This window comes from Phyllobates terribilis, unplaced genomic scaffold (genome assembly GCF_046119375.1).
Source record: "Phyllobates terribilis strain yellow unplaced genomic scaffold, ASM4611937v1 Scaffold_4__5_contigs__length_816908805, whole genome shotgun sequence".
Taxonomy (NCBI): domain Eukaryota; kingdom Metazoa; phylum Chordata; class Amphibia; order Anura; family Dendrobatidae; genus Phyllobates; species Phyllobates terribilis.
The window spans coordinates 718,756,043-718,767,247 of record NW_027362764.1 but is presented as its reverse complement, the minus strand read 5'-3'; the positions used below and the strand labels follow the sequence as shown (position 1 = coordinate 718,767,247).

Genomic DNA, 11,205 nt, shown 5'->3' with positions numbered 1-11,205 from the left:
AACTCATTGATGGTTACCGGAAGCGGTTGTTCGCAGTTATTTTGGCTAAAGGTTGTGCAGCCAAGTATTAGGCTGAGGGTGCCAATACTTTTGTCCGGCCCTTTTTTGGAGTTTTGTGTGAAATGATCAATGATTTGATTTTTGCTTCATTCTCTTTTGTGTTTTTTCCTTGCAAGCAAATTAAATGAAGATAATAATACCAAAGAATTTGTGATTGCAATCATTTTCAGGAAGAAACTGAGTATTATCTGACAGAATTGCAGGGGTGCCAATACTTTTAGCCAGCACTGTATAGGTGATAACATTTTAAACGCAGAATACCCCTTTAATCCTACATGTTCCTTGTAAATCGGCATCTTTTTCTACCCACAATCCACTACTGGTCAGACACTTTTGTAGCTAGACAAGCAGTCATCAGGCCATTCTTTGCACTTAGTGCGGATTTTACACAATTTTTTGAAAAAAATCTGCATCATTTTACAGTACTAGAAAAGTGGAGCAATTTCTCTTGCAGTTTGTGTCATTGTTTGGTTACCTTTTTTCTGTTTCTGCAGCAATAGTATGCATAGATTTTTAATGCAGGAATTCTGCAAATTTTAGTTTAGAAATTTGGAAGAAAAATCTGCATCGGATAACCAACTTGTGAGCCTAGCATGAATGGCGTTAGGGTGAGACCTGACAGTGCAGCTGAATATGCGCTCACAAATCACGACCACCTAAGGCAGGGGTCTCAAACTCGGCTGGGTATATGGGCCGCACATGGAAAAAATTAGAATTTGGGGGGCCGCATTCTTTGTTCAATGTGACATTTTTAGTGATACCATTTTTTTTGTATACACCTTTTGAACATTTTTGCAGTGTTTATTTTTTTATGGCTTGGGTCGTTATGGATGTGGCGATAATAAACGTGCACTTTTTTGTGTTTACTTTAGTTTACATATAAAACAGCATTTTTAGTGCCCAATATTTTTTCATGCTTTATTTTATTTTTTTTACAATTTTATTTCCCCCAATTGGCCACATACAGTAATATTGTCTTACAATTAGCATCATATAGTAATAATGGAAAACATCTTGTAGTAATGTTCCCCATCCAAGTCCCCATCTTGTACTAATGTGCCCCATCCAGGTCCCCATCCTGTGGCTATGTGCCCCATCCAGGTCCCCATCCTGTGGCAACGTTCCCCATCCTGGTGCCCATCTTGTACTAATGTGCCTCATCCAGGTCCCCATCTTGGGGCTATGTGCCCCATCCAGGTCCCCATCCTGTGGCAATGTTCCCCATCCAGGTCCCTATCTTGTGGCAATGTGCCCCATCCAGGTCCCCATCTTGTGGCTATGTGCCCCATCCAGGTCCCCATGTTGTGGCTCTGGTCCCCATCTTGTGGCTCTGTGCCCCATCCAGGTCCCCATCTTGTGGCTCTGTGCCCCATCCAGGTCCCCATCCTGTGGCTATGTGCCCCATCCAGGTCCCCTCTTGTGGCTATGTGCCCCATCTAGGTTCCCATCTTGAGGCTCTGTGCCCCATCCAGGTCCCCATCCTGTGGCTATGTGCCCCATCCAGGTCCCCTCTTGTGGCTATGTGCCCCATCCAGGTCCCCTCTTGTGGCTATGTGCCCCATCCAGGTCCCCATCCTGTGGCTATGTGCCCCATCCAGGTCCCCTCTTGTGGCTATGTGCCCCATCCAGGTCCCCTCTTGTGGCTATGTGCCCCATCCAGGTCCCCTCTTGTGGCTATGTGCCCCATCCAGGTCCCCATCCTGTGGCTATGTACCCCATCCAGGTCCCCATCTTGTGGCTATGTGCCCCATCCAGGTCCCCTCTTGTGGCTATGTGCCCCATCCAGGTCCCCATCTTGTGGCTATGTGCCCCATCCAGGTCCCCATCCTGTGGCTATGTGCCCCATCCAGGTCCCCATCCTGTGGCTATGTGCCCCATCCAGGTCCCCATCCTGTGGCTATGTGCCCCATCCAGGTCCCCATCTTGTGGCTATGTGCCCCATCCAGGTCCCCTCTTGTGGCTCTGTGCCCCATCCCGGTCCCCATGTTGTGGCTCTGTGCCCCCTGTGCTGTTCTTCACACACATAAAATAGAAAAAAAAAAAGATGATTCTCACCTGTCCTCCGTTCCCTCGGCGGACTTCCTGCAGATGTGGCCCGCAGGCACCACAGAGTCCGACCCCTTGACGATCCCGACCTGGTCCAGGAGGAGCCGCCGACAGCAGCGCTGCATTGCCGCACAGAGACTGTCTCCCAGCACAGCATTTTCAATGTCAGCCGCCGGCCAATCAGAGGCCAGCAGCTGACATCTGCATATGGCAATGACGTCATACTCGCTGCGCCGACACGCAGATATCAGCTGCTGGCCTCTGATTGGCCAGCGGCTGGCATTGGAAATGCAGTGCTGGGAAACAGTCTCTGTGTGGCAATTCAGCGCTGCTGTTGGCGGCTCCTCCTGGACCAGGTCGGGATCGTCAAGAGGTCTGTGCCTGCGGGCCGCATAAAGCAGCCTCAGGGGCCGCATGCGGCCCGCGGGCCGCGTGTTTGAGACCCCTGACCTAAGGGGACCGATGGCCGCACTATTTGTCCCCAAAATAATGCGCTTATTGAACACCATGTGAAGATTCTGGTTTACAGGCCAATGCAAAGTCTCCAAGGAAAAACAACTGTTGATACAATTTATCTGTCTCTATCCAGTGTGCATGTTGACGGCCATGGTAAACAGCTAACAACACAGCAAAGGGATCTCATTGTTGAAACTTATCAGTCAGGATAAGTGTATAAAAATATTCTGAGGCATTAGATATACCATGGAGCACTGTGAAGATAGTCACCAAGAAGTGGTTAAATTTGGCATAACAGTGCCATTACCAGAACCAGACATCCCTCGAAAATTGATGAAGAGACAAGAAAAAGATCAAAGTTCTAGAATTGCTCAGCCAGAGGTCAGGACTGAATCCAACTGAAAATCTGTGGCCTATAGAGGGCGCTGTACGTAGGAGATGCCCCCCCCCCCCCCCCAGCTGACATATTTGGAGCTACTGCATGAAAGAGGGGGCAAAGATGGACAATTCTATAAGTGTCATGCTGATAGACTCCTGGCCAAAAAGACAGAATACTGTCAGAAATTCAAGGGGCACTTCAATAAAGTATTAGTTTAAGGGTGTGCATATTTATGCAACCACATTTAGTTATTTTTCCACTTGAAAAGATTTCACTTGAATTGTACAGATTACGGGTGACAGGATAGGGGAAAATAATTCTATTTGGCGCGATTTTACATGCTTAAAACCCAGTATGTTAAGAGGGGTGTGTAGACTTTTTATACCCACTGTACATAATATTTTATAAATATTATATATATACACACACGACCATGTTGGCTATACAGACTCATAACACCATCCTGTGCGTCCTTCTTCTAACAGCAGCCCCTCACACTGCCCTGAGCCGCCCCCTGACCTCCTGACTCCACTCTCTCCAGCACACTGTAACCTTCTCTCATTAGCTTTGTGTTTTCTATAGCCCCATAGTTTTGCTACCAACCAATCGCAGCTCTCCTTCCATTTTCCATCGTGCAGAATCGAGATAAGCCCCTGTCGACGATTGGTGGATTGCGTACTCCTCGGTGATTGGACGTGAGTGGGCAGATGGGCGGAGGCAGTCGCAGCAGGGAAGTGTTTTTTTTGCAGGGTGAGTGTGTATCGCTCCAGCATCCGGTCTGCTCTCCGTGCTCATCCGTTACCGAGCGGCGGACCGACCGCGGAACACGGCAGGGAGGTAGGAGCTGTGCTGCGGGGGAGGGCGCTGTGCGGAGACGTCCATGACTCTGCCTTTTATATAGCTCCCTATTGTTCCCGCTGTGCTGCGGGTCTACATAGAAGTCTATTGTGTCCTCATATACAGGCAGCACACAGAGCGCGTTATGTGGTGTGTACAGCGCTATACGGAGCCGCACTGTCACTGTATACTGAGGACTGGAGTCTGCTCCAGTATTGGCCGGATCTACACAACCCCATTGTGTTATCGCGCGTACCTAGACCCCCAATGCCCACCAGTGTTATCGAGCATAGCTAGACCCCCAGTGTCATCGAGCGTACCTAGATCCCCAGTGTCACCCCCCCCCCAGTTATCGAGTGTACCTAGACCCCCCAGTGTTGCCCCCCTCAGTCTTACCGATTTTCAAGCTTAGCTAGACCTGCCAGTGTCCCCCCCCCCCCCCACACCCAGTGTTATCGAGCGTACCTAGACCCCCAGTGTTGCCCAGCCCCCCAGTCTTATCGAGCGTAGCTAGACCGCCAGTGTTGCCCCCTACTCCACAGTGTTATCGAGCGTAACTAGACCCTAAAAGTCCCGCCCAAGCCCTCCCACCCCGTGTCCAGCGTACCTCCTAGACCGCCAGTGTCCCCCCACAGTGTTATCAAGCGTACCTAGGCTGCCAGTGTCCGCCCCCCCCCACCCCCCAGTGTTATCAAGCGTACCTAGACCCCCAGTATCGCTGGCGTTGTCGTCACCCCCATTCCTCCCAAACTGGTCTTAATAACTGTACCTAGACCCCCTGGGGATTTATTCAAGATTCAGGCAACAGAATGACCATATAAGGTACCGATGAGTTCAACCAATATGGATGACATTTATCTTCAATCCGCATATTTTAACGCGAGATGACGCGCCATCATTATCCGGAGCCCGGCTGGAATGTTTAAACATTTTTGGATGATACATAAATGATCATTACGTGAATATTTATTTTCTTTAAAAGTTCTATGATCAACGTGACTTCCAGCTATTCATCTCCTCTGAGGTGTTTGGCGGTGAGGGGGTATCGCAGATGCCATACTTGGGTGTTGGGGGCACTAGTCCTGTGCTTAGGCAATGCGGTACATCTCCACCCCAGATGACGTGCAGCCTGGCTCCCACACTGACCAGATGAGGGATGGACTTCTCCTCAGTTCGGTTCTGGTCACCTGTCCATTCGGGTATTCCTTGTGTTTGTTCTATTTTACGAGCAGATAAATGCATTAAGTGATCTGTTGTATTGGTTATGAAAATGGAAGTAGCAGGGCCCCATTGGTTATTATGGGGCCCATTTGTCTCTTGTTAAAAACCGGGGGGAGTAAAAAGGTCCTGCGTTCAGAACTTTCTTCCATTCTGAAAAAAAAACGAAACCCAGACGGACCACATAATAATCAATCGGGCCCCTCAGCTTCCGTTTTCATGTCTGATGCAGATGATCACTTACTGTTTCTGGTCCATAATCAGAACAAATGAAGTGCGTGAAAGCACAATAGATACATGGAGCTGTCACGCTCATGTCGGGAGAGCCGCCGGCCGGTCCGTGCCAGCACTGCTTTCCGATCTTGCCGTCTGGCTGCGCCCTAAGAGAACACCAGGAACTGCTCTAATCCGGTGTTCAATTAAAATAAAATGTGAATCTTGGAGCATCCAAAGTAACAGATTTCGGTCAGTAGGAAGCAATGGGTTTGGTGCCGCTGACTATGGGAACATAGGATTTTTTGGTTTTATTTGTGCCTTCATGTTATTTGTGTAATTACTCGGCTTACAAATGCATTGGCCAGTCAATTCTGCAGGTTTAGATAATTTAGAGGGGATTAAACACATTGTCATTTACTTACCTTTATATTATTTGTGTCTGTGACTCACTCAGCCCCAGGGTTCATTGTATTTTTAGTGTGAGTTGGAGGAATCTATTGTAGAACTTACTGATCTGTGCCTATAACAGATGCACTGTGTCTTCTATCGCTCATTGGCCACTACTTGTTGGCCTGTGGCTTGATGCTATTGAGTCCCAATGCAAAAAAATCTCTTGCTGGGCCGGACCTTTGCATAAGCACCTACTATGGTTAGCATACAATTGAGGCTGGGATCTTTCCTGGCAAATGTGCTAAGTGGATGCCTCAAACTGAAATGTTCCCTTATTTCTTTTCATTTAACATCTACGTGATGTCTGCCAGTCATTGTCACGTGACATAAATTCATTATGGATATAATGTGATGGCGGAAACCTTCATTGTCCGCCGTGATCGCGTGGTATCGTGGCCGGAATGAATTGGTTCTCGGCTCTCCTTATGATCAGACCATTATAGTCTAGAGAAAGTGGAGCTGCCAGAAGACTTGGTCGCACAGCACCTACCTAGCACCGTGCTTTATGTAGCAGACATGTTTTAGTTTTGTTATTACTGTCTGTACTGAGACAACTTATTGCTAAATCGTGGAAAATCCCTTTTACTAAAGTCACAGAGAAATGAATTCTCCTATTGTGCTGCACAGACCGGCAAATGTGAGAATCGGGCACTGCCATCCTGCCGGTTACATCTGAGAGCCCAGTGATGGCAGCCTTTGCTGTACACATTTTATCTGCCCACTTTTAATGCATTTATATTCTATGCTGACATAAATGATATACCTAATTGTTTCCAACTGTTTATACAACTGTTTTTATATATTTTTGCCTTTTTATAATATGTTACTCACAAAGTGATTTTCGATGGCCGGCAGTGCTGCGCTGAGGATCTTCTGTGCTCAATGTAGTGCCAGAACTGGGAACACTAATGAATGGATGCTTTAGGCTGCGTTCACACTGCTAAGAAATGGCATCAGACCCTGTAATGATTTTCTAAACCCAACTTGGAGCAGCATAGATTCCTATTCTCCCGTCCTATGACGTCTGAAGGATGTCATGGACAGAAATTGGTATATCATGATGTGTAAGGGGTTATCCAGAACTTTTTTTTTTACTATGGGCCGAAGAACTAACAGGCAGGTAGTTGCTAACTACCTGCCTGTTCTACCTGGTGTCGGCACAAAGTGGTCATTGACCGCTCCTGCCGGCGATTGTGGTGCTTCATGTCAACAGGGCAGCTCTTCCTCTTCCACGTTGCTCTGTTGATGATTAACAGATGACTCCCCGCAGTGCTGTCACTCAGCATGACATTGGCTAACTACCTGCCTGTTGTGCCCGGCACCAATCTCTGCTGTCACAGACAGCTCCTGGTGGCGATTCAGCAGCTTTCTCTTGACGTTGCGTCAAAAAAACAGCAGCTTCTCTTCCACGCCACTCTGCTCTGTTGATGGGGCGTGACTGCTGACATCAAGCTGATTGACAGCCAGCTCCCTGCTGCCTAACCGCGGGGAGCCAGCTATCCATCAGCTTGATGTCGACAGAGCAGCCCAGAAGAAGAGCTGCTCTGTTGATGTGAAGCAGCTGAATTGCCAGTAGGAGCGGTCCGTAACCGCTCTGTGCCGGCTTCGGGTAGAACAGGCAGACAGTTAGCAACTAACTGTATGTTTTAGGTTTACAGTAAAACAAATAAAATAGTCCTTAATAACCCCTTTAAGTGGAAATATTAGTTGCTTTAAGGCTCTCTGGGCATAGTCACAGAATGCAGAATTTGCCAATGTTGGATGTTTGTGTTTTTGCCACATGCACCTTGGTGTTTTGTTTTTGCGATAGACTTTATAGGACTTGGAGAGACACGAGTAAAAGTGTTACAAAATAAAAGAAATGCCACAAATTAAGGCATGAAACGTTTCTTTTCTCTGTAAGAACCATGAGGATTGTGTGTAGGAGGCTTGAATGGGGATATACACAAATCTGATGGTCATCACCTATCCACAGGATTGGTCAGTTCTATAGACCGGACTTTCCCTTTAAAGTTGTTCATGGTCTATTCCTTGGCCATTCCTGACAACATGGGTGGGAACATGCAGTACATTGTAGACGGCCCCTCAGGAGCCACAACGCTAATGTGATTAGGGCCGATTCAATATTTTCCCTGCAGTAGATGCAGATTTTATGTATCTTTTTATTATTACAGTGTTTTTTTTTTTAATTGTTTGTTCTCCCACAGGGACATTTGTCATGGGACTGGGCGCGCAGTCTCTACAAGGATGGGTGTCCGGGCTGCTGCTGTGTCTGCTCAGTATGGCCGGTGAGTACCCAAACTGCATGGTTTCTTGGTTTATAATCCATGTTCACTAGAGAAGAGCAAAAAGATCTGAACTACCCTGGTCCTGACATCCAGCTCAGTTTTCTATGACACCCAGACCAGGGCAATGTTCACTTCTTCCGGCATCTTGGGCACCTCTGCCGCTCTCTAGTCCTCCGAACGTACCTCTTGACACCGTGTGTTCTAAGTAATCCCTACCAATATCCTTAATGCGAGACTCACAAAGTAAAGAGATTGAGGTGTCCTGTGAACGGATTTCTGTAGCTCCAAAAAAGAAAAACTCTCAGTGAGTCAAAAGGGGGTATCCCCTGTATTCGGAGCCGAGACTCCAAATGTTACAGAATCTCTGATTCCCTCATTGATCAGTGCACATCCATCTTCTTGGACCCCACTTATAATAAGGGTTTATGGATAGATGGTGCCCTGATGTCCTGATGGGTGGTCCACGTGCTGGCTCTCACAGATGCCTCCTCGCCTTAGTGAAATCCTTGGCACCAGACACGGTGCCATTGTGCATTGTGTCCCTTCTAGATGCCCAGCGCCAGCCATGCCCACCAGCCTCCCTACCGTTTGAAGGTCCCATGGAGAGACAATACTGTTGGCAAGCTAAAATGAGAGTTGGTTCTCGCTTTCTCTTGGATCAATCACTGTTTGGTTTTATATTAAAGTGACTTTGCCCTGAAACTGAAAACCCTAGTGACAGATTTACTCCTGGGATGACATTTACTTTGCTGCCTGCCCCCGGCACAGTTGCTGCATGGATTGGTTTTATATGTTCAGAGCATTGCAATTTTTAACTGTATTTAACGTTCAAAAATTTTTACAATTATTTTTACAATGATTGTGTGAGAAATGTGTCCAGTAATCGCTCTCTGTGCATAACAATGTATGGACGGTAAATTTATCGGACCGTGCATGTCAGAGGCATGAGAGCGTCTGGAGTATGGTCCGTATCGGCTCCGGATCTCCTGACCTGTGCTCTTCATCCTCATAGACACATTTGTGGTCGTTGAAAAAACTCTGACCTGTTAATGGCCTTATAGGTTATAATGGCTATGTGTTGTATCCGTGTAAAACGCGGAGAGAGCGCATAAATGCAATACTGACTATAATGGTGCTGGCAGAGCGAACGTGTGCTCCATGGTGCATCATTTTTGGGCGTATACGCCTACTGGAGGTGGACACCCAGACGTAGTAGATAGTAGGTGTATACACCCAAAAATGATGCACGTTCACTCTGTCGGCATCATTGTCTATGGCTCTGTCAGTGCATACTCCTCCTGAATCCCGTTTTGCCGGGGGTCCGGACGTAAGCCCCGACGGGGCCACTGAACAGGTGACTAAACGCAATGTGAACCTCCCTAATTTAGCTAAATGGTTGAGAAAACGTGCATTATCAAAAATCGTGGGAATTTGCCCATAATGTGCGATGTCAGGTTTGTGGTCACCTAGCTTTGGATTACACATTTTGGCCGCTGTATGTATTGTATGCTGCAGTTTTGAAAGATTGCAAAAAAACTCTGATTTTCCAAATCCCCTGATGTTTCGCTGCCTTTTTTTTTTTTTTTTTTTTTTTTTTTTTTTTTTTTAATGATTGGGTCACAAGCTCCAACCATTGTTCTTTGCAATCTCATACCTGTATGATTCCTGTGGAGAAAAAAAAAACATTTCTGGAGTGAGATTTCTCTTATTCTTCGAGAGTGAATAAATGACCAATCCTGCATTACCCTTCATGGCAGACTTACCAGCTCGTCACAACAACCGTGATATTTTGTCTTTTATAGCGTACTCCCGTGTGTGTATAATAGGCCCGGCACCAGTCGCATCGGGGTCCTGGAGGGTCCAGCAGGGTCTATTCAGGTGGCAGCCGGTGGTTTGTCTCTTCGTCATTCTGGGCACAGCTGAATAGGAGGAAATGCGACTTGTGTGTGTGAGGAAACCACAGACTGAACGAAATGTCTGCTGCAAGTTACAGCACATGGTGATGTGCCACATGTAGGCCGTCGCGGGGGCAGAGTTAGTAGTGTGAACAGCCGGGGTCCTGTAGCTTCAGGCTTGTTTTTTGTAGACTTGGAATATGTTTGTCTTCGCATTGTGGTGTGACGATAAAGCTTCTGTGTGAGCGACTTGGGACGAAGTGCCAGACTATTGGTGTACAAGTCCGTAGAGGTCTATCCAAGAGACTGTACTGTTGTGATCGCTCCATCCCAGATACCGGTGGGCAGGGATGGAGGGATCTGTGGCTACATCTCTGGGAACTTGAGGTAATTTCCATCAGAAACCTCAGTGGTAAACACTTAAGCCCCGATTCATCAGTGTTTGTGTTAGAATTGTGTGTTTTTGTTTTTAAAAGTTGACTTTCGTCTGGTTCTCAGCCACAGCAGTAATCCAAAAGTTTTCGTCTTTGATTTAAGAAGAATCCCTTTAAGGAACTGATTACTGGGGCCATGCAGTGAATCGGCCCGGAGCATGTGCTCTCTATTACCATATTAGTGGAAGGAATGTGTCTGCTTCGGACAACCTCATCAGTGAGATGTAAAATGTGTTTCAGTGGATGAGAAGCTTTGTTTTCAATATTGTTTCTGGCCGCTGAACTGTGGAGGTTTAATGGGGCTTCTTCCCACTAGAGTTCAGCCGCTGTTCAGGCATGACGCTGTACAGTGAGGGGCGTCTGGGCTTCTCCCTGTGTTTCCCACAACGCAATGTCTGGAATTTATCATCTAACTTCCTTCCAGACTTCCCTTTGCTTCTACTGAACTTTCTGTATGACTCTGCGTTCCAGGTTATGGAATTCCCATAATGTATCGTGGGGTTTTTCTCTTCTTTTTTTTTTCTTAACTTAATCGCTTACGGTTATGTTCACACGCAGCATCTTTGCAAAGTTGTTGTTTTTTTTTTCCTGCAGCCAAAAACTACGATTGGAAGGTTCTGTTGCGTTATTTTGCTGGGTTTTTTTCTGGGGTTTTTTTTTCTCACTTATTTCTTTCTATGGGTGAAAACAAAAATCTGCGAAAATACTGAAAGAATTGACATGCTGCAGATTTGAAGAAAGCTCCTGTTCTCAAATTCAGTCAGAAAAATAAAACCAAATGTGTGTGTGCATGATATTTCTGAAATCTCATAGCTTTCTGGTTCTGTATGACTGATTTCACATGCAGCGTCTTTTGCTGTGGGTTTTTTTTTCTCCCTGCTGCTAAAACCTGCTCTCTTGCCGGGAAAAGTACTGCATCAAAAACT

General features: G+C 46.7%; 1 protein-coding gene across 2 annotated transcripts in view; it reads left to right on the top strand.

Annotated features, from left to right (window-relative positions):
• Positions 1-3,646: 3,646 nt before the first annotated feature.
• The window catches only part of LRP12 (LDL receptor related protein 12), a 55,094-nt gene continuing 47,535 nt past the window's right edge, over positions 3,647-11,205 (top strand). The window contains exons 1-2 of one of the 2 annotated variants that reach the window (XM_073679759.1): positions 3,647-3,778; positions 7,870-7,950. In XM_073679759.1, coding sequence (XP_073535860.1) covers positions 3,649-3,778; positions 7,870-7,950 — 211 coding nt within the window. In that variant the 5' untranslated portion in view covers positions 3,647-3,648. The remainder of the gene's footprint in view (positions 3,779-7,869; positions 7,951-11,205) is intronic. The other variant, XM_073679760.1, reaches the window with a different exon arrangement.